Below are 24,103 nucleotides of genomic sequence, written 5' to 3'. Positions count from 1 at the left end.
ACACGTGGAAGGTATAATTCTTGATGATGGCAGGATTATTTCCAGTAGGCATTCCCAGCAAATGCAGGACTGCTGCTACTCACCTTTCGGAACAAGCTCCGATGTATCATCACATGTCCTCATGACGAATATCTGGCTGGGAAAGGGAAGCGAATTCATTCATCCATTCCCTTCAAGGAAGCCTCGTTGCTTTAACCGAAGGAAATCCCGGCTGAGCCGTCAGGGAGAGCAGCAGGATCTGTCACGGAAGCGGTGAAATCTCCACACGCGGAGCCCGACTTCGTGCGGCCACTTGCAGAAGCCTCTCCGACCGTTCTGCTGATCTTCCTCCCATTCTTGCATTTGTGTGCATGTGAAGTCATCTCTGACGTCACAATGGCCCGGACCTCCTCCGTGCTTTTCTCTCCCAGGCTTTTCGCTCGGCCCTTTTCTCCCTTAAAAGGACAATGGTACGCGCATGCAAAAGAGCCCGATTGAGGGAATTGAGCCGTGGGAACGGCGCATGCGTACACCGACTGGAAGTTAAGCCAATGATTCCAGGACCTTGCATCTATCCAGACACAGGAGCTAGACGAGGGTTGCGTAGAGAGGAGGGCGGGGGAAGGAAGGAAGGAAGAGCGGTGCAACACACACCACACCACGCTATTGATTTGGGGGAGGTAAGTGATTTTAATGTTTTGTTGTTTCGACTTAGGGACATCATTTGTTTATTTTTTTAAAAAAAGAAAATAGCAACCGTAAATGGGAAGCACGAGTTCTGACAAGTTTTTTCGCTGCGTGTTTTAAATACGGGATAATTTTAAAAGCAAACTAGTTCTTTGAGAAGAACGTCTTTATGCGAAAGGAAAATAGTTGTTCGTAAATGGAAGGGTCTGATAGCAGGCGTTATGCTCCGTAATGCAGTGGGGTTTGCCGGGGTGGGTGGGATCACTGTAGAAAGTAAAAGGGGGCATTGCTATAACGAAACTGCTGGTTGCATTGTTACGGGTCGAGCATGTGGCGAGTGACAACGACTTTTTTTGCAGAGAAAAACAGTTGCAGAATGACTTCATTTTCATTTGGAACTGGATTGCTTAGCCGGATTATAAACGAAACTTGGAAATCACTCCTTAGGTTGTCCCGTGGACACCTACTTGGGAGTAAGCCCTATTGGATACCGTGGGACTTGAGTAAACACGTGAATGCACTGTGAATGTTCTGATATAGTTAGTGATTTCGATCGTGATTGAGCGGATCGGGCCCTTCTTTTTCATTCAGCGGGTGGGAAACTCCTAGTTTGAAAAGTTCCCCGTTGTTTTTTTTAAATCGGTCTTTAGATAGAGCGTCTTAAGGGGACAGGAGGCGAGATGAAAACTCCAATCCTGGTTAACCTTCACTCCAAAATACTACCCAGGAAGTTGATGGGTTTACTCTGGAGTAAGTCATTGTGGAATTGCAGCAGCTACAGTTGGCTTGTTCCGTGGCGTATTGGCGGTGGGCAGGCGGAGGCGGCTGGATTGGTGTTGTCCGTTACAACTATGGACGCGGGATTGGCGACAATGGAAAGCCGCGGTGGGGGGAGGGGGGATAAGGTTTGCAACAAATCCGTCGAGGCCGGCTAAACCAGGCTTTGAGCCTCAGGAACGCTCGCGACGCGAACGTTCCATTTTCGAACGTTCCCCGGGCTTCAAGTCTCTCCGCAAATAATACACCTGTAGATTAGATCGACCAGGGGAAAGTTGTGGCGTTGGGCATGAATGCAGCTAGGCTAACAGCCATGGCGGTGTCGGATCTCCCGTTTCTTTGGAGGAGTGGAAGACAGCGGGATGGGCAGGCGACATACTGGGTTACCCTTGAGCGTGCGTGCTTGTCTTTTAGAGGTGACTTCGTTTCAGCCCAAAACTGCGTGACCTGGGGGGGGGGGATCTTTTTGTGTGCGTGCAATCCGATATGACACGTGCTCCCTACCACGCAGGTCGCAGTGTTCCCTTTAGCATCGAACCTTTTTTTTTTTAAAGCCTTATTTGCAAAGAACTTAGCGGTTGGGCAGAGTCTCCCGATGCTCGTCGGAACTGGGTGGGTGGTGATGGCGGCGTAGCGGAGGAAGAGTCTTGCCACACTCGAAGCAAAAAAACCAAAAACCTGGAGTGAGAAGCGAACTCCTGCGGGCATTCTTTGCGTACGCAACTTTGATCTCAACTTATTTTTCACAGCCGCCTCGCTGCATATGCTCCCTCCCTCCGCGCAATCTGAATCTTGTTTTCTACTGAGGTGGGCCGGAACCTTCCTCCTTTTTCCACGGTCTAATAAATGCGATTTTTAACAAAAATGTTTAAACTAAATTCCTCTTAATGCAAGGAAGCAGCCCGACGTAGCCTTGTTTGACGCACGTAGGCAGGGGCTGAAGCGAAAACAAAAGGCTTTGCAAGTGCGCCTGGCTTGGGGGCGGGGGAGACACACACGACACGATTCTTTCTCCTCTCGATTCGCACGTTATTCCCATTGCCTATAAAAACCCAGGAGAGGAATGCTGTGGGCGGGGGGGGCACGCGCTTAGCTCTAAGCCCTTTGAGTTCAATCTCGGCTGCAGTTTGAGGATTCCCCCCCCCCTTTGGAGGTTAAAACTTTAAATGCGCGCCCGCGGAGCAAAGTACCACGCTGCGTGCATGGAAGCTCGGGAGGCGGGCGTAGGTGTTTCAAAGGCAGGAAGCGCCTTCGATGGACGCAGCAGGGCGGATTGTTGGCTACCGCCCCCTCCCCTGCTGGATGCCCCCACGGGGCGGGGGGCCTGTTCTGCCGCCTGGTCGTTAGTTGGGAAAGCCCGGGAGGCACAAAAGAACGGATTTTCATTTGCATGTTGGTTTACTCCGGCGCGTTTTGCGCTCCTCGTGCGCGTGTTTATGGGAGGTCTTGTCGACCTCGCTTTGAAGTCGGAACTGTTGCCATGTTTGAATTACGTCAGGGTAAAGCCACGAGGAGGAACCAGTTCTGAATACCGGAGGAACGGATTGCGCGCTCGCTCACCCGCACAATGTGCCATGCGGTCAGGAGCTTGGGTGAAGGGGGGGGGGCGGGGGCTGTTTTTCAGGAAGTGCCTCTGACCGTGCTGATGGGATGGAGGGGAAGCCCCTTTTCTTTCCTTTTGTTCAACGAGCAAACGCTGAGGAGTAAACTTTCACAATAGTTGGGGACTAGTGGCGTGAGGTACCTTCCTTACCTGTGTGTGTATATATATTTACATTATTTACAGATTCCATGCTACCCATGCAAGAAACTCTTGTGTCGTGTTTCCCAGGCGAGTTCGCAATGAATCGCAACGAAGTGAGTCGCTTGCCCCATGTGTCGGGTGTCACTTTTCCTTTTGTGTGTAGGCGGCGTGCGGATCAGGGGAAAAAGGGTGGGCGGGCTGCGCGTACATAGATGGGCGCCGGAAAAATTGGTGCCAGTAGCTGTGACCCCGATTTCCGCTGAGATTACCACCAGTAGCACGCAGGAGCTTAGGCAGTCTCTGAGGGGCGGAGGAATAATGCGCGAAGCCCCCTCCCAGCCTTGCAAGGCACACAATACTGTACTGCTCTGAGTTCAACGTTGAGCGAGTTAAAAGTAAATCAGGACATCTAAACATTGCATTTGCTAAGGGAGGTTTGACTTGCCTTTTATTTGTGTGCGTGTGATGATTTGCAATGCTAATCCATGAAGGATGTGCTGACTCTGGCAATTCGGGATCCCTTGTGCCTCCCAACCGCCGGCCCCCCATGCGGGCTCTTTAATCATCAGATCATGCCTGGAACAATAATATTAATGTCAGTGCCTCCCTCTTGTTCAGTTGCAAGTCTGGGCATTCACGCACTGAGCATTTTTGGGGGGTAGGGGTGGGCAGCATCTTTTCTGGAGCTCACCTTAGTGCAGTGGTTAATGTGGCTAGTTTTGCCTCTCTCTGTAAGACTGTGTAAGGCATTCTTGAACAAACAGAATTCCTTGAGCATGGGGATCTTTGGGTGCCGGTGTGTTCGAAGACCACAGAGCTCAGTGTCTACCTGATCATTAGGGCCTGTTTTGAAAAGTAGGTCGTCTTTTGCTGATGTGGAAGTGGGTGGGTGGTCTTTGTTCTGGGCCAGGCTTGCTTGTGTGCATTGGCGTGAGCTTCCTCTTGTTTGCAGATATCCTTTTTTCTTTCTTTTTTATTGCTTCCTTACTTGGAAATTCTTTTCCACTTTAGTCACTTCGGATATGCATTTCCCCCCCTTAAGTGCATGTTAAAAGGCAAGGGAGGTTGAGGGCCCTTTTGAGGTTAAAAGCATTTTTTCATTTTCCACCTCTGTAATGCTAATTGTCCAGAAGACTAAAGAAAAAAGTGGTGTTCTTCCGGTTTCTGTCCGGCAGTAATAGCATTCACACACTTGCACATGTACGCATCAGTGGTGCAACAGACGTGCAAAAGTGCTTCTGAGTGTTGTGTAGAAAATGTCTTTCCTCTTCCTCAAGCATTAGCAGCCTGTAAGTGAGGTATCTGGGGCTGCAATTGTATGCACTCTTTGGAGTAAGCCTAGTTAAATGCTTAACCCTGAGGAAGCCCAGAATTGGGCTCAATGGACAATATGCAGTGGTGGTCCTATGCAGGTTAGGCCCATTCACTCCAGTGGGTCTACTCCATGTAGGAGTACCATTGGATGCTTAGTTCTCGTCTCCAAGAACATATATCTGCATTTGCTCAGTCTTGTCCCTTTCTTTTGCCAGTGACCTGCGGAGTGTGGGGTGAAAACAGACCCTGGACCTCCTGAAATTGCCCATCCCTGACCCAGATTTTAAATTCCTGAAGTCTGCAACCTGATTTGCTTGGCTTCTTTGTTGCTCTCTACTGCTTCTTTATGGTGGTAGCACTAAATAAGCAATAATTCAGTGTAGTAAAATAACTTCTAGATAATTGCAAAAGTTCTACATTTATTTAACTTCCATGAACAAATAGGGGAAAATATCTTAACGAACTGTGTAAATCTAACACTTTGGGTGATGATAGTTGTTATCAATACTTTTCCACAGCACCTTTGAGTGTATCTTTCTGTGCACACTGCATTAATTCTCACAGCGGCCACCTTATGAAGCAACACAATGTTGTTGTTTGAGATCTGAGGCTGAAAGGTACTCATGACCACCCAGGGAGTTTTCATGGCAGAGTACAGGTTATAATAGAGCTTGGTAATCTCATGATCTTTGCAACAGAAAAGAAACCAGTAAGGGATTTATGGCAGGGTTTCTTGTTTTGAAATGACCCATTTTGCATTGGGATGCTTTAAAGTAGAGCTAGGCTGATTTCAGTTTTGGGTGAATAACTAGTATGTGTGTGTTTACTAGAACCCCAATGATCCAGCCATGTGTTTTTAAATTGACCCATGAATAGGATCTCTTAACACGCTGGAGATTCTTCACCAAGAGTATATATGTAGGACCATAAGTGTCTTTGTTGGATCAGACCATGGTGCACCTAGGGTTAGTGCATTGCACATGCTTTGCATGTAGAAAGTCCCGGATTCTATCCCTGACACCTTCAGATAGGACTTGGTGAATGGCTGCAGCTCTCCAGGGTTTTTCATTGTACATAAGAAAAGCCATGCTGCATCAGGCCAAGGGTCCAGCTAGTCCAGCACTCTGTTCACACAGTGGCCAGTCAGCTGTTGACCAGGGACCCACAAGCAGAACACAGTGCAACTGCCACGTGTTCCTCAGCAACTGTGGTACTGTATATAGGCATACTGCGGGCATTACTGAGCTAGATAGACCAGTGATCGAAATTGGTATAAGGATGCTCTCCTAATATAGGTCTGCTTCTTACATTTTGTTGCAGCAAAATGCCCATCATAGTATTGATATTCTGTGTGTGTCAAGGTAGGACCAGTATATGCCAAGACTTTTCCCTAAATTGTGTTTGTGTGTACATGCATGCACATACTCTGGCAGAGATAAACAACCTGGTGCCCTCCAGATGCTTTGGATGAGAATTCCAGCCAACATGGCCAGTGGTCAGGGATTATGGGAGTTGTAGTCCAAAACATTTGGGAAGAATATAGAATAGTAGAGTTAGAAGAGGCCTATAAAGCCATTGAGTCCAGCCCCCCACCCCCCGCTCAATGCAGGAATCCACCCCACTAAGTTGCCTCCCCTATGCAGGAATCCACCCTACCAGGTTGCCTCCCCTATGGGATCCTTGTCAAGTGAGGGCTAATGATGTCCAGTGTCATGGATGAAGGCAGGATTTGTCTTCACCACACATGTCCCTGAGGCTAAGAGAAGAATCCTGCTTTTCCCTTTAGGAGTGAATGTACTTGGGTATACCTTTGGATTTCAATGCTAAACCTGCCCTCTCCTTTTCGGTGTACTCAGCCACCAAGAATCAAGCCTGCTCTTGTATTCCATGGAAGCGTAAGCCAGAATTAGTGTGCTAATCTTTAAGCTCCAATACATATAGAGTGCCCAAGGCACACAACTACATAACACACCTACAGCGATGGACAGTAACAATTAACCATCAACCCCATTTATTTACAAATAAGTCTTTAAGGTGCCACAAGACTGTTTTTTCCGAGTTGTGTATTATTTTCTCTAATAGACTTAACATGGCTGACGCTCTGGAAACTATCCTGGGTTGTATTTCTTAGTCATCTCTATGACTATAAATACAGGCTCCCTAGTATTGGGAATGTCTGTCATGTTTGATCATGTTATGTTCCTGATAACTATTAACTCACCAAATTTATTATATGCTGCTTTTCACCAAATGATTTAAAGCTGTCTAGAATAAAATAAAAAGAACAAAAAGAACAAGGGCCTTGCTAGACCTGCCGGCTTATGCCGGCAGGGAGGCGGGGCAGAGGCGCGCTAATGTTAGCGCGCCTCCCCCAGGCTACCACACGGCGGACGCGTAGGGACGTCGCGTCCCTGCGGCGTCCGCCATTTTTTATTTTATTTTAAAGGGGCCGGGTGCGGCCCGAAGACGGCGGACAAGGTAAGTGTTTTTTTTATTTTATTTTTACGGGGGGTACGGGGGGGGGGTGAAGGCTGGGAGGGTGGGTGGCAGGGTGGGTGGCACGGGGGGAGGGCGGGTGCGATCGCGCCGCGCGCCACCCAAGCCCGGGCGATGCCTGGCATGGGGTGGCATTGCCCGGGCGGCACGATCGCACCCGCCCTCCCCCCGTGCCACCCACCCTGCCACCCAGCCTTCGCGCCCCCCCCCCCCGGCCGATGGGCACAGCGCTCCTATGAGCGCTGTGCCAGGTCCACGGCTTTTCGCGGCTCCTCGCGAGTAAGCGAGGAGCCGCGAAAAGCTGCGGAAGTCCCTAGACGTTCCCCAGCTCCGGCCTGAGGCCGGAGCTGGGGAAAAGGTGCGCCATAAGCGAATTCGCTTATGGCGCGTTGGAGGAGGCCTCAGCGCAGCCTGTCTCCGGATTCCCCTGTGCGTCATCTGGACGCACAGCAGGGAAGCCGGGACAGAAGGCGCGCTAAGGCCTCGTCTAGGAAGGCCCCAAGTCCAAGCAATCCAAATGAACTTCAGTACCCAACAGCCAAGGAACAGCAAATGGCAGAATGAAAGACAAAGCATAAAGACTAATAGCCAACAGCATGCTGAAATGAAAATGCCTTAACCAGCTTGCAGAGCCTGCCACACAGTCTGCAGAAGGGCTTTCCACAGCTCCAGAGTAGCAGCTGAGTGCTAAGTGTTTGCACCTTTTTTGTTAAATAACTACTTAGGTATGGGAGGCCTAAGGTATCAAATTTCAGTTGAGTGCCACATCTTTCCTGGTATGTAAAGGAATCAGGATATTATCCCCTGCCTACTAGCAATGCTAACCTTTCCAATGTATTGGTGGGGTGGAAAGAGAGAGTAATTTCCTTTCACTGCTTTGTCTGGATTGAGAAGCCTGCAGACCCAAAATCATTTTATTGAGACTGTGTTTTTAAAACTTGTTTCACAAAGTTTTTCAAATACTGCATTGAGAGGATGTAGCTTGACCGGATTTGGACAATCAAGCAATCCATAGTTAACAAACCATGGGTTGTTTGTGAGCATGTTGGTTCCCTTCTGCTTCCAAAACAACCTAGGAATGCTACTTTCTACTGTTAATTTTACCCTACCCTGTGCCTGCTTACCCTACCCTGTACCTGTTTGCATTCTCTTCCCCTCCTTATTGTTTTACTATGATTTTATTAGATTGTAAGCCTATGCGGCAGGGTCTTGCTATTTACTGCTTTACTCTGTACAGCACCATGTACACTGATGGTGCTATATAAATAAATAATAATAATAATAATAATGCCCAGTTCTTGAATTGCTGGTGTGATATGCGAATCAAGCACTCTGGGTTGTTTAGGTTAAACAACTCAGTGTGTTTAACCCATGATTTGTTGTTGGGTTAAAACTCTGTGCTGAGTTCACATGTCTCATCAACAACTCAGGGTTGTTTTGGAAAGTGGAAGTGGGCGAGCGGAAGGGAATCAGTATGCTTGATTGTCCAAAGCAAGTCATTAAAGGGTTGTTTTATATTGGTAAGTGAAAAGGATTGTGTGTACCTAACCCTAATGAGTTGAACTAAAAATGTAGGAAAGATGCCAGGCAGACTGAGGGTACTCTAGTCTGTAGTGTGGGTGCTGAATTATTTTGACAAACTTCAGTGCTTAATTGGTCTAAGACTGATATCCTAAACACTTACTAGGGAGTAAGTACCACTGAACAAAGCAAAACTGACTCCTATCAAAGTTATTGAACTGCATAAAAGTCATGAATGAGACTGACCGTGCATTGGAATTGGGCTGCATTAAAAATTACCTAGGCACCTAGTTATGTTGGTTTTCCAGTCAATTTTGAATTTGGAAATTTTCAGTTTCATCAAAAAAATTCTCTGATGCCCTAGAGCAGGGCTGGGCTGTGATCTTCAAGAGATCTTAGCCTGCAACTTTCATGATCCTTCACCACTGGCTATGCTGGCTAGGGCTTTTTGTCCCAATACACCATAAATATTTGACCTGAAATATTTGAAGAGGAAATAAAGTACACTTAATATGATTCAAATATTATGTAGAAATTTTGATTGGAATACTTGTAAAAAAAAATTAAAGACAGCAGCATGTACTTCCTTTACATTATTTAAATTTAAGAAAAAAATAAGAAACATACTGAGAACTGTTGACAAACTAATAAACTTTAGTAAACCAAAGAACTGGGCATGTTATGCTGACAATCACTCATCTATTTCAGCGGAGTTCAACTTTTTCAGTTAAGGTAGCTCAGTTTTGCTGTCAGTTCCTATTAGTTCTATTTCATACCAAGAGATACGTGTATTTCAATGATGTTTGTGTATTCCCTCAGATACTTGTTAGGGAAAATCACTTGAAAAATATTAATTGCAACTTTTTAAACAGCCAAGCTTACCTTAGATTGTATTTGCAGTTGGAATGTATTCATTGTTTTTAATGAACTTGTGAAATGGGAAAATTCTGCAGAAAAATAAAGCCCTGGAAGATTTTCCGCCCCGCATCACTGTTTAAGAGACCCAATACTCCCCCCCCTTTATCCTCCCATCCGTAAGGAATTCTATGTCAAATGGGAGGCCTCTGCTGAGGGCTGAGAAGCAGCAGAGATTGCAACAAGTAAGGGAGTAAATTCCTGAGCCCAAGGCTGTCGGTGAGATTAGCTGAAAACGCCCCACTCTCCTTTTGCACGTTTTTACATCTAGTACTTGAGGGCTCTGCTCAATTCTCTTTGGTTTTAAAAAGGAACAAAACTGCAACCTCCACCAATATAGTAGCAGATCTCTCTGTCTTGGCTGGTATGATTTGTGGCAAAGTAAGGTTTAGTGGAAGCAGCGTTGGACTTGTAGAGGCCGGGTTTGAATTTAAACAAATAGCCCTGTGCAAAATGGAGACATACTCTCACTTCGCAATCTGAAGCACTAGATCTGTGGGAAATTGGACTGGCCTTTTAAAATTTCAGCGGGTTCCAGTTATGCATCAGTTTGTCATTTATTACCTATTGCCCTCCCTTTAAGTAAAGGCCTCAGATGTTTGCACACCTGACCTGAATGGTTCCCTCACAGGCACACTGCATCACGGCTAAACATCTCACAGGGATGTGTTACAGAGGTTTTGGCAGATGAAATGGCCTAAATGCAACGAGAATGCAGATATCCTGGGAATACCCCAGGTTCTTTCATGTAAGCGTGACACAGATTGGCTTGAAAGCGAAGCAGGTTTTGAAATTACCCCAGAAGAGCTGGATCTGGGTTTAGAAATAAACTTTAACATTCAGTCCAGATTCCTGGTTTTGCTCATTTTTGCCCATATCCAAACTAAGCAATTCACATGTGGGCAATGTATTCCACCAGGAGCATATGAATGACCTATGGCATTGTTATGGAAAAGAAAAGGATTATGAAGCACTTGGGGATAGTAAAAGTTCTATGAGAATAGTATCCAAGGAACCCCAATTGTATCTTTTATTGTTGTTCCCTTTGAAGCCCATTGGCTTTTAGTTGTGAAGTTTAATAGCTTCCCAAAACAATCCTCCCCGCTCTCTGAAAGAGAAATATCCTTAATGTTCGTGGCTATTGCTTATTCTTCCTTTGTGTTGGGGACTGCTGTGAAAGATATTAGGCTAAAGGCCTGAGAAACTGGCCTGGCTCTGTTTCCAAGCCAGGAAAAGCAGCAAGAGTTTTCACCGTCCCCAAAAAGGCCCACCTTGCATCACTTGCTCTTTAGCATATTCTACACCGAGCTGCAAAATTGCATTTAGTGCATCATCCAGAATAGGAAATGATGTGTTTGCATGTGAGCCAGCCTCAGCTGAATAGAGCTGGACTACTAGAGGTTCATCCAGCACGAGCTGAGTGTGCTGCTTCCTGCCCTGTGTTGTTCTTGTTCTGCGTGCCAGGCCACAGCCATCGGATATTTTCCTGGCATTTAGGCACATAGAACCTGCCTTACACTGGGCCGGTTTGCATGTAACTACTGCCCATAATTTAAACAACTCATGGGCTGTTGTGCATGGGCAGAAGCAGGTGGGGGGCACTGTTTGCAGTGCTTCCGTCCCTTCCGCTTTTACTCAACAACCTACAATCGTCCCATTCATAGCTTGTTGAGCATGACATGCAAACCCAGAGTTAACTCTACAACTAACCATGGGTTCACTGTTGGGTTGTGTAACCCCTAAATAACCCAGGACTCCAGGTCCGCACGTCATGCTTAACCTATGAATGGGACGATTGTAGATTGAGTAAAAATGGAATTAGTGTGCAAGTGGGAGGCATCATGCCTCCTCTACCGTTCATCCCCGACAGCCTATGGCATCTTTAAACCATAAGCTGTCGTTATGTGCGAACCAGGTCACTGAATCAAACCATTGGCCTATCTAGCCCAGTATTGGCTATACACTGATTGGTAGCAGCTCTCCAAGGTTTTAGATGGGGATCTTTCCCAGCCTTCCTTGGAGATGCCATTGAACCCGGGACCTTCTGTACCTACTGAGCTACAGCCCTTTCCCATTCCATTTGATGGAATGGTTAGGGAAGATTGTAGAATTTGGAATTAACCATTTATACAAAATAGTGTAGCATGTAAGAAGCACAAAAATGTATTGCTGAGTGCAGGGATCGCTCTGGGAAGGTATGAGATGAGCACAGTCTCTCCCCCCTCCCTTTTGCAAAAGTGCACCTAGGGCTAGTAACATATGATACTTTAAAAGACCTAGCAACTGCAGCATGGTATCTTAAATCAATTTCAGCCTTCAGTGTTGGCTACTAATTTAGAGTGTAAGGCCCTTTGAGGGCAAGGACCTTTTTCCCCCTTTTATTTTTTTGTGTATGAAACTCTTACACAGTGTCATATACACAGAAATTTCTATGTATGAATAATTTAATAATAATCACAATAACATTAGAACTCCCTGGCAGTCAGATTCTTAATTCATGTGGTGGATTCTCCTTTGTGGTTTTAATGTCTAACTTTGCAACTCTCTGAGTGCATTCCTCTTGTGCGCTTTGTGGTTGTGGTTGTTTTGGTACAGTGGGATAATATCAGGACTATAATTACTGTTGTAATTGTAGTTTTCTCTTGCCTGAAGCAGCATAGGACACCAAACCAAACTGCAGCCCCCATCTTCAAGAAGGGAGAAAGAGGCGGATCCATGAAACTACAGACCTGTCAGCCTGTTATCAATACCAGACATAATTTAGAGCAGATTTATTTTAGCTATGGTGGGTTGCGGTGCAGTTTCAATATATAAGCTGGGGCAGTAGCTGCTATGAGTTGTCATGTCATGCGAATCCAAGCGTTGTGGGTTGTGAGGGTTAAACAGCCCCCAGGTAATCGTAGAACAACCTGTGGGTTATCCAAGAGTTGGTTGATCCTTGCATAACCTATGATGTCTGGGTTTGCAGGACACGACAATCCATGGTGCCTGCCTGTCATAGCTTGTATATTCCAAATGGTGACCGGCCTGCACCACAAAGCCCCGTGGGTTTCATGCGAACTGGCCTACTGTTGTGTGATAGTTGCAGGTTATTACACTTGTGTGTGAATCTGGCCTCCAGAAAAAGTGGTGAGGGAGATCTCTTCCTGCGAAAGCTGAAATGGGGGTCTTCTGCCAGCCAAGGTTAGACATGTGGAGACCCTGAAAAAATCGGGTGGGTAAGTGGGGGGGGGGGAACCTTTTTTCCCATGTTTTGCCCAAGGACAAAATAAAAACTCCCCAGGGAAAAATGGGGCGTGTGTACATTTTCCTGGGTTTCTCCAAGCCTTCGTATGTCTAGCCAAGGTTGGGAGCAACAACCATTCAAACCCACCCCACCCCAAAATACTTAGCATTACAACAACATGTTTTTTCTGGGAAAATCCAGCATCATCCAGCTACTGTGAGGATTGCAGATAAAACAATTTTTTAACAAAGCTTTTGATGGCTACATTCACCAAGCCTGTACATAGTTTTAATTGTTTAAATTGTTTTTACTGTTTTTAAATTCTATAGTGGTTTTAACTTAGTAATGGTTTAATTTGTTTTTTGCTGTGTATATTTATTGTTTTATGTTGTTTATATGATTTTACCTGTACGCTGCCCTGAGAACCTTGTGATGTAGGGTGGGATACAAATGTTTTAATTAATTAATAAATTAAATAAATAAATTCAGAGGGATCAGGGACTTCTGAGGTGGGTGGTAGATGACTTCAGTGTGCTAATCTAGTTGTCCTGGTGCTTCAGCCCTGTCAACCCTGGTTCCACTTCACCACTGACAGGATGTTATAACACGAAAATGTGCTTCTGTTTTTTTACCAGCAAAGGTATCGATGGTGACCTAGGTTCCCACTCTGAATGTGCTTTTTCTTTGAGTTGGATAGGTCTCCTCTTCATCCCCCTCCCCAAATTCAAAAGCTGACAAAATACAGTCACACGGAATATCTCTTTACAAAGCAGCTTTTTCCTTCCTTTTTCTTTTTGCATTCACTTTTGTGGTTTAGGTCACCTTGTTACATGTCTGGCTGAATTTCCTGTGATGTCCTGTGCTTTGGGAGGGATAGGAGAACCAGTAGCGCTGCAGGTGATTAATGAGAGATGGAAATGTATGTGAGACACCTATGGAAGATGCAGAGGGGCCGTGATGGTGCATAATTCATCAGCTCCCACTGAGCATTTTTGGCTGTGATGCAGTGTTGGTTTGCAGAGTCACACGTGGGAGGGGAGGGCAGGAGGGTGGTGGAGATTCTTTACTGCCTTTTAAGTTTGTCCTTTTTTGAAGCTTGATCTTTCTTTCTTTCTTTCTTTCCCCTCTAGGCTAAAGGAGGGAAGAAAACATGTTTGGCTTCCACAAACCCAAGATGTACCGGAGTTTAGAGGGTTGCTGTATTTGCAGAGCCAAATCTTCTAGTTCTCGTTTCACTGACAGCAAGCGTTACGAAAAGGATTTCCAGAACTGCTTTGGGTAAGTTTCTGCACATACACACAAAAAAAGATAGTGTAGAGCTGGAGGGTGGGGAAGTGCAGAAAAGGGCAACTACCCTATTTCTTTGATTCTAAGACACACTTTTTCCCCCGCATAAACATCTCTAAAAATGGGGTGCGTCATAGAATCGCGGGTGTGTCTTAGGGTTTTTTTTTTCTGTTGGTGGTACTGAAATTAGTGTGCATCTTATAATCGATGGTGTCTTACAATCAAAGAAATACGAGGGAAGGTTACAACAGCTGGGATTGTTCCACTTGGAAAAAAGGAGGCTAAGGGGAGACCTGATAGAGGTGTACAAAATCATGCATGGTGTGGAGAAAGTGGATAGGGAAACACTTTTCTCCCTCTCCCATAATACTAGAACACAAAGGGGTCCTCCCATGAAGCTGGTTGGTGGGAGATTCAGAACAGATAAAAGGAAGGACTTCTTCACACCGTGCATGGCGAAACTATTGAATTCACTACCACAAGATGTAGTGATGGCCAACGATTTGGTTGGCTTTAAAAGGGGGCTGGATCAATTCTTGGAGGAGAAGGCTATCAATGGCTACTATTCCTGATGGCTCTATGCTACCTTCAGTATCAGAGGCAGTAAGCCTGCACCAGCTGCTGAGGATCAGAGGCAGGAGGGTGCTGTTGCACTCATATCATGCCTGTGGATTTCCCATGGGCAGCTGGTTGGCCACTGTGAACAGAGTGCTGGACTAAGTGGACCTTGGTCTGATCCAGCATGGCTCTTCTTTGGTTCATTCCTGTTGCTATATATGTTATTTTTAACCTTGTGCATTTGAAAAGAAGGAGCCGGTGTGCATTCAGTTGAATGTGCGTCGTCTCTCCCTTCGGACTCTCCACGGAACACACAGGGGTTGGGAAGGTGGGGGCAGTGGACACAGCCCCTTCTACATGTGTGTTCATTTGTTTATTTTACGGAATTATTACCTTGCTCTTCAGCCAAAAAAGGCTCCCAGAGTGGCTTATATATAATCTCTGAAACAAGACAGTCGCTGCCTGCAGGCTTACAATCTAAAAAGACATGACACACAAGGAAAAAGGGAAGTGGAGGGAGGAGGAAAAAATAAGCAGTCTTTCAGCTGGGCTGGTGGAATGGCCCTGTTTCCTCTTCTCATGGCCCTCAGTTCAGCCTGCTGGAATTGCTGAACGCTTGAAGGGGATTTCTAAAGGATGATGAAGCCTGTGTTTAAACAGGGGAGGACAAAGCCACACATTTACTTTAGTAAACGTTTTCAGCATGTAGTTGGACACTTCATAGCCTTTTTCCAGCTCAAACCTGTCTGTAATTGCTCTGTTGCAACCAATGACTTGTCACATTTTGAAAAGGCAGAGTGTTAAGTCAAGTGTCTTCCCGATGTACACGGGTGTGTTTTCCCTTAAGCTGTGTATTTCTAGTATAGGTAAGCAATTGAACTATGGTCTTCTCTTCACAGTCTGCATGAGGCCCGCTCAGGAGATATCTGCAATGCTTGTGTGCTTCTGGTCAAAAGATGGAAAAAGTTGCCAGCAGGATCAAAGAAGAATTGGAATCATGTGAGTTCAGGCATACTTGCGCTGTCAACGTAAAGCAGTGTTTAATAGGCATTCCCAGGGAATCCTGGGAATTGTAATTTGGTCGTGGCAGTGGAGGCGGGAGAGGAATCTCTAAAAGAGGGTTCTCAGCATCCTAATCAGACTACAGTCCCCAGGATTCTCTAGAGAAATCATTGTTAATTAGCTGGGCGATAAAATAAATAACTATACATGTACAGTGCTGACACCTTCACGTTCTAATTCTGTGAATCCTAAATCCATTTCAAGTAGAACACTTAATTCATTTCACGCAAGGCAAATTCTTCGTGACTCACACGACACGAATTTACCACATGGATGTGTTTCTGTGTAGGAAGTAAAGTATATGTCAGATGCACATGTTTTTAAAGTGGAGAAACTCTGGCGGGCAGCAGCTTCTCACCATGTGACAAAATGAACATGTGTGTGTGTTTACCGCAAATGGCCCTGTGTACAGCGCAGCTTGACACATGGGAGGGCTTCGCTCAGGCTGCCAAGGCGAACTATGTCAACATTCTGCTGTGGCTCTTCTGAGGGGGAAAGAAAAACCTGGCTACCCATAAGTCCTTGCTTTGACCACAGTCCTTTCCCATGGGGGGGGGGGTAGTAGTTTCCTCGGCACCACTGAGTGTGCTGTGTCCTTTCATCCTAGGAGAGCCACTTCAGACATTGCAGGTAGTGCGCTGATGTTTTATGCTTTTTGCTGTAATGTGCTAAGGAGCATTGCTCCTTCTCAGGGAGATGCATGCCCTGTCTTCTTAATGGGAACACACACATCTCCCCTGTGAGAATTGGTTTGTTTACTTTTTTCATCTTGCCCTTCTTCCAAGCAAGTTGGGATAATGTACATATTTTGTCCCTGCCTCCTAACTCTCCCAACAGCCTTGTGAGGAAGGGTAGGATAGAGGGGGTGACAGGACTAAGGTCACCCAGTGGTTTTATGATTGAGGCAGGATTTTGAACTTGGGTCTCTTTGGTCTTACTTTGATGCCTCCCTCCCTCCCTTTCTTTCTTTCTTTCTTTCTTTCTTTGTAATGGATGCTTTTTATCCCACCTTTCTTCTGCTGCTGAACTTATTATTATTATTATTATTATTATTATTATTTATTTATTTATATAGCACCATCAATGTACATGGTGCTGTACAGCGTAAAACAGTAAATAGCAAGACCCTGCCGCATAGGCTTACAGTCTCCCACCTGGGCGCAGATCATTGCAAAGCCTCCTTAGCTTTAGCAAAGCTTCCCTGTCATGTGCCATCAGGTCATGCCCTGGGCCCAGCCCTTACCTTTGCAGATGGGAGAACCTGCCAATACTTGGGCTATTTTTCAAGGTCGCCAGGTCTCGCAGACTCCTTCGAAGAGATAATAGCTTTGAGGAGGTGCCATGGAAACCGCAACTGCTGTTTATCTCAGCTTTCAGGAACATTTTTTAAGAAGTGCCCACCCACCCTCCGGCTTTTCAGGCTAATGAGGTACTGCTGTAAACAGCTACGCAGTAGGCTGGCTCTGCTGGGTGTTTCCTTGTTAATAAACACTGTGTGTCCAACATGCCCAGAGCTGCTGCGTGCGATGGTTCTGCTGTTACCTGCCTTCATGGATGCTATGATTCATAGGGCACTGATAAAGGCTATGAATATTTGTCGGGAGGTGGGAAGAGCGTATCTTGTATAAGTCACAACAGGCCTGGTCTGTGTACTCCGTATAGTCTGGTTCTCACAAGCAGCAAAGGAAATGGGCTAGCTGTGGCTGGACTGTGGCACTTCTGATTGCAGGCTCACATGGTTTCTACGCTCCTTCATAACAATAAAGATCCTTCTGCATAGTGACTAGGACAGGCTTCCTGAACTCGGTGCCCTCCGAATGTGTTGGACTACAATGCCCATCACACTCAGCCAGCTTGCCCAGTGGAGGCTGGTGGCTCCGATGTCAGTGGGGAGGTGAATCCGCTCCGGGTTTCAGTCAGAACTCTAAAGGAGCTATCCAAGCACTGTGGATAGCTCCTTTAGAGTTCTGACTGAAAGCCGGAGCGGATTACCGCCCCACTGACATCGGAGCCACCAGCCTCCATTGACCTTGACCCTATGCTAGGTGGGGATGATGGGAGTTGTAGAACAAAACATCTGATTGGCACTAGGTTGGGAAAGGTTTGGCAAGCATATCAGGCCAAAGGCTATACTACAATCCTTCTTCCTGACATCTAGTTTGCTATGTGGAGAAAAAAGTGTGTGTGTGTGTGTGTGTGTGTGTGTGTGTGTGTGTGTGTGTGTGTGTATTGATGGCACTCCAGGTGTTTCGGCTCACAACTTCCATCATTCCTCACCATTGGCTGCGCTGACTAGGGCTGATGGAAGTCATAGGGCAAAACATCTGGAGGGTTACAAGTTGTTTATGCCTGTAATTCACTCATGTAAGCCCCATCTCCAATCTTGCAGTCCAGATATGGGCTTTACCACTTCATCTACTGTTTTATGAGACTTAGGCCTCCCCGCCACAATTTTTGCTCAAACAGATCACAGAACTCAGCTATTCTTGGCATTGATATTGGTTTGGTGCAGAATTACAGTTTGTAAAATTATTATTATCATCATTATACTTTTTCAGTTCTGGGTATGCACATTTTAAGTGGAAATCAGTATGTGGCTGTTTTGCCATTCAAAACTAACCCTAAAACTTCACCCAGTGTAAAAAGAAGCAACTTGAAAGTGGTCACACCGTGTCATTGGCTTATGACTTCAGTGTAGAAGGAGGAGATTAGTGGAATGAACTACCCATGTTGTCTTTCTTCTTCCTCCCCCTCCCCCACCACTTCCCCATAGGTTGTGGATGCAAGGGCTGGACCAAGCCTGAAAACAACCTTGAAGCCAAAGAAGATGAAAACTCTTCCTGGCAGCAGGATGAAGAGCAATCAAATAAGCAAATTGCAAAAGGAGTTGAAGCGACACAGTATGTTGATGCTACATAAGCCCTATTCAGGCGTTAGGAAAACAGCAACAGTAGACACATGAGGAGGGGGAATGTGCTAACCACGCCCCTTCCGTCGTCACGTTTGTTACCCTCTACATGCGGAGGGTGACTTTGTGAAGAATTCTTGCATCTGTGGGGACGCTCCGCATGATCCAGAACATTGATTCTCCACCCCCCCCCCCCCGCTATAGGAGGCTCTCCTCTTCACAAAGCTGATCTCCACATGTAGAGGGCGACAAAAGCAACAACGCAGGGTGCGGGGCTATTGTGTCACCACTCTTTGTGTCTGTTGACTGTCGTTGCTTTCCTAACACCTGAATAGGGCAATACTTTTCCATTAATGAACGCTTAGCTTTATCTGATGTAGTCGATTTTGACCCTGAACGGCTACACTGTAAGTTCCAGAGGAGGGCCTTCAGTGTATAAGGACAGTGCGAAATCCTGAAAATACTTGACCTCTCTCGCTCTCTCTTTCTGAGACACTGGGTTTTAGCTGTCAGTGGCAAGATTCACAGTCGTGAAAGCAAAATAGGTTTAAGGAAACTGGTGAAAACAATCTATCAAATTTTGTTATAACTACGCCTGTTAAAATAAAATCCTGTTGTTCGTAGAAAATACTTTAATCTTAAAACAAATATGGACACTTAAAATTTAAACAGAATGGTCCACATACAACAGACATCAAACATAAATCCCAAACGTGTTTCAGCCATAAAAGGTCTTCATCAGTGGGGAGAGAATTATATGCGGATTTTTAAAAAACTTATTATGCAAATTTTAAAACAACTTTTTATGCCCCAGATATAGGGAGTTGCTATAGGACCCAAAGTTGGCTCATATAAGTCTTCAGGAATGTGACAAAAAAGATGGGGGACTTGGCATTCCCTCCTGTCTTCAAGAGGCTTGACTCCCAAGTTATATCTGATTGCATAACTAAAATCTCAAGTTCATGAAGGCAGGTATATGCAGGATAAGCCTAGTCCCCCATTTTATAGGGACTAGGCTTAAATTTTAAGTGTACATATTCATTTTAAGATTAAAATATTTTCTACGAACAACATGATTTCATTTTAACAGGCGTAGTTATAACAAAATTTGATATATTGTTTTTACCAGTTTCCTTAAACCTATTTTGCTTTCAGATTTGTTTTTGGTTTAACATAACACTCGTTATTAGACTTCTGGGGTTTTTTTAAGATTCACAGTCGCACAATACGTTTTGTGTCTAGCTTGTTTTTCCACCCGAGTTAAAGTTACTAGAGGACATCTGAACGTCAGTGTTGCCTATGATGTTCTAACAGCTTACGCTATTCCAGCATAAAATTGAAAATTCATCCAAACAACAAAATCTGTCCTAAAGATGGGGTAAATAGTCATCTATTTATTCCGAGCCATTCTGCATAGTTTACTTTACAAACTGATCCAAAATATGTGTCACTTATTTTTTGGTCCCTGTGCCTGTCTTTGTGTATGCACAATCTTGTCTCCCAAGAAATTCGTAGTGATGTTTTTGGGAGAATAAAAATGTGATAAACCTATGTATGTTGCCATTCACAAACTGGAGGAAAGGCATAATAAAGCACGATTAAGCTAGCACAAGAGCAGCATTAATTTTCAAAGGTTGTTTCAAACATAAAACTGCAAGATTTGGAGCAACAAATCAGGAGACTCCCTTTGTGGTTTCAGCATTCAGTGGAAATTTGCTATACATTTTCCTCTGCAACCATATGGGCTAGAAACTTGGAGACTTCGTTGGTTTCTGTTTTTTAATGAAAGAAACTGGGTGCATTCCAAAGCCCTCCATTCATTTCCATGAGACTCTTTCTGGGTTTAAAAGCAGAGATGTGTGTGTGTATAAATATACCTAGTTTAATGCAATAATTTTCTCTCCTCTTGTAGACTCAGATGCCCACAGTACCACTTCCAGTGCCTCTCCAGCCCAGTCACCCTGCTACAGCAACCAGTCTGACGATGGCTCAGACACTGAGATGACCCCTGGCTCCAGCCGTACACCTGTCTTCTCCTTTCTAGATCTGACCTACTGGAAAAGGTGAAAGAAAAAGCCCCAAACCTAATCCATGCACCCCATAATTCATAGTAGTAGCCTGTATTATTTTTGAAACTTGAGTAGTGAGCATAGCACTGTGCAAACATACATTTTCAAAGTCTTTTGAAAACAACATTGAAAGCAAGACCCTACTCGAAAGGGGCTTGCAGTATTCAATTTAGACAAAGGAGAAGGTAGACAGAAGAAGGAAAACAGACAGAGGTTAAAAATGCACATAATTGCAATAAAATGCGATCTTAATTACAAGGCTCTTTTGCTTCCGTTCCCTCGGCAATTAGGGAGCACTTGCAGACAGCTGATGACTCAACATGGTGTTTAAGGATGTAGATAAAGTAACTGGATAGCATGCAGGGCATGAATTGGGTCACAAGGCATGTTGTTGTCTTGAAAGCAAAGCGATAGCCTTGGGGCTGGTTCTCTTCCCCCACCCCCACCCCGGTATTAATCTCCTCTTGGAGAGAAATGATGGATGCTGTGACAGTAGCCAGCAGTTGTATTGATCTGTAAGTATCCCTCTTGCTTTAAATTTAGCTGGTTGCTTCATACTTGGTGTCAGCTGAAATGGTTGCATAGCCTAGCAAGGATGCCTGCTCTATAATTTGAGCTGTGATCAGGAAGTCTAGGAATGCATAATTAATTTATGAAGCTTGCAGCCACAAGATGTGGAGTGATGAGCTGCAGTGGCTTGCGAATGGGATTAGACAAACTCATGGGGGTTAGGCCCTGTCGGTGGCTGATGGCTAAGTTGAACGTTCATGTTCAAAGGCAGTGTGCTGCTGACCACTAGGAGAAGGCTACTAGCCCTGATGGCTGTGTGCTAGCTCCAGCATCAGAGGCAGTAAGCCTCTATGCACCGGTTGCTGGGGAACATGGGTGGGAGGGTGCTGTTGCACCATGTCCTGCCTTGTTGGTCCCTGGTTGACAGCTGGTTGGCCACTTGCGTGAACAGTGTGCTGGGCTAGGTGAACCCTTGGTCTGATCCAGCATGGCTCTTCTTATGTTCTTAAGGCTTCTGTTATGAGGCCAGGAAGAGGGATACATTTTTCTCCTGGTAGACTCCTCCTTTATTTGGGATCCCTGGGAAAAGAAGTTCTGATAGGCTGTCACCAGTCAGGATGGGTTCTCCTGACACACCCTAGTCTGTCCAGCTGCTTGGGGAATTTTTTGAGCCCTATTGCTAAGGAACCCTCCCTTCAGTCCAGGCCTAGGACAAAAGGCAACTGAAAGGAACTGTGGAGCTTTTGTTCCCAAAGCCCAAAAACAGATACACTTGCCTAGACATTCCTGGGCCACACTGTCTATTTGCTGTGCAGGAATTGAGATGTGTGGTAAACTGAGTCGGAGCTGTGGCCAATCCCCAACCTCTCTCCAGCTGCAGAAGGGCCAACAGGTCAATGTACAGCAAGTAGGCCAGGTCTGGATAATGTCTGTGAGTGTGGCCACACCCACTAACATCATCAGCACCCACCACCCATTTCCACCTTCTCTGTGGAGAGGAGAAGCATGGAGAAAGGACTGTCTCTTGCTGTCCCTGTTGGGGGCGGTGTGCAAAAGAAGACTCGGATAGCACTGGGAAGAGCAGCCATGTTGTCCGACACCCACAGCCCCACTGTTAACACAGATCTCAAATCAACCACTGTCTCCGGCCTTGGAAAGGCCTGTAGTCCCTGGGATTCCAACTGTAAATTGAAAATAGGATCAAAGGAGAGTAAGAGGTGAAGGGATTAAGTCTGGAGAATAATGGGCATGAAAGAGGGGTGGTGATGGCTTTGTATCACGAACACCACTCCGGTTGGTGTCAGGCTGGGCTTTTAGATTGGCAGACTTTTTCTGTGTTTTCCCAAGCTAGAATGAAACCTCCTTTTCCATGTCAAAAGCAGCAGAATATTGGGGTGTCTGGCAACGCTTTGTTAGGGAAAGGTTTACATTTTGAAGCTAGTGGTTATTTCCACAACTCTTTTGTGGGGCATGCTAACAGATGGTATTGTAAGCAGCTTTGAGATCACTTTGATCAGAAGGCCAGGACAGGAACCTTTTAGTTAAATAAATAAACCGGGGCCCTGTGGAAATGTCGTTTTGGCTTGATCCCAACCACAGTATAAACCCATGGTTGTATAAGGTAAAACAGGCATCCTGTTTCCTTCTGCCAAATGTTGGAGAGTGAAATTTTGACCTGTCCAACCTGGCTCCTGTCAAATTGATGGCAGGGTGAAATGCAGGCGGTATGTAGGCAGAAAAAGGAAGTGGCAGGACCAGAGGCGCTTAACTGCTCAGATCCAGTGAGCCAGTTTATCCTGGAAACCCTATATAGTGGTTGCACCATCATCTGACCCACGCTAGCCTGTGGTTAAGAGAGATTCCTGGCTGGTGTCCATGAAGTTTTTCTTTTGTCAAAACTGTGGCAAGCGGGTTGTAACTCTGGCTGTTATCCCTCAGGTGCAATGTGGTGCATCCGAATTGTGACATGACCATAGCTGCTTCAGCTATACAAATTTAGCTGTACACAGTTTCCTTACTTACCTGGCCTCATGCTTACACATGCCCTAGTTACTTCCTGACAGGACTATTGTGATGCTGTTCTCTCTCTCGGGCTGCTTCTGAAGACGGTTCAGGAACTACAACCGGTACAAAATGCAGCCATTGCAGCACTGAGGGCTGAGCAATCGGAGGATATTATCCTGATCCACTATCAACAGGATTGTTTACGTGTTTTATTTCCAGACTCAACTTAAATGCCAATATTGACTTGAAAACCTTTAACAGCCTAGGACCTGGAGCACTTTTGCCCGTATGGACCTGCCTGTGCGGGCAGAGTCTTCTTAGTGGCGGTCTCACAGTTGTGGAATACCAACCTTCTTGCTTTTAAACTGGCTGTTAAATTTTTTATTATTATTATTCAGGTTGGCGTTTGAGATTACTATTTTTGCTCTCTGTTCTTATGCTGTGTTGATTTGTGCTTCGGTTTTATTCTTGCTTTGTTTTTCATTATCATTTACGTTTCATACACCGCCTCAAGGAAATCTTACGTTGTATATCATTTTGTGTCTGTGTCCCCTTGAAGGCAAAAGGTTTGCTGTGGAATTATTTACAAGGGTCGCTTTGGAGAAGTCCTTATAGACACTCATCTCTTCAAGCCCTGCTGTAGTAACAAGAAGTCTGCCGATGAGAAGCCTGAGGCACAAGGCCCCCAATCTCCAACCATTTCCAACCAGGAAGAATGGTGACTTCCAGAGTTCATGGCAGACGGTGTAAATGGAACCTCGTGCTTTCTCTCTCAAAATGGCTTGAAAGGGACCTTTTCCTCACTTTGGAAGCCTCCTATGCTGCCAAAAGACTTGATTTTTTTTTTCTAAAACTGTTTGAGGATTACTATTATTTTTTACTGCTTCAGTTCCACTAATTCAAAAACCTGTTCGTATCTCTCCAGAACATAACTGTAAATAATATTTAAGATGCTCTAAAATATGTAGTTGAGCTGAATGCTGCTGCGAGTCCATTTTGTTCAGACTGCTCCCCCGTGCAAAGTTTCTTCTAACAGATGACCCAGG

General features: G+C 45.4%; 1 protein-coding gene across 1 annotated transcript; it reads left to right on the top strand.

Annotated features, from left to right (window-relative positions):
- The first annotated feature begins 592 nt into the window (after positions 1-592).
- SINHCAF (SIN3-HDAC complex associated factor) lies at positions 593-24,035 on the top strand. The gene is made up of 6 exons (XM_063134431.1): positions 593-659; positions 13,790-13,937; positions 15,404-15,503; positions 18,340-18,466; positions 20,387-20,537; positions 23,617-24,035. Exons 2-6 carry the CDS (start codon positions 13,810-13,812, stop codon positions 23,777-23,779), a joined length of 669 nt encoding a protein of 222 aa, XP_062990501.1. The 5' UTR covers positions 593-659; positions 13,790-13,809; the 3' UTR covers positions 23,780-24,035.
- Positions 24,036-24,103: the final 68 nt, after the last annotated feature.

Source organism: Elgaria multicarinata, chromosome 9 (assembly GCF_023053635.1).
Source record: "Elgaria multicarinata webbii isolate HBS135686 ecotype San Diego chromosome 9, rElgMul1.1.pri, whole genome shotgun sequence".
NCBI lineage: Eukaryota > Metazoa > Chordata > Lepidosauria > Squamata > Anguidae > Elgaria > Elgaria multicarinata.
The sequence above is the reverse complement of the archived record's forward strand: the minus strand, read 5'-3'. Positions and strand labels throughout refer to the sequence as shown.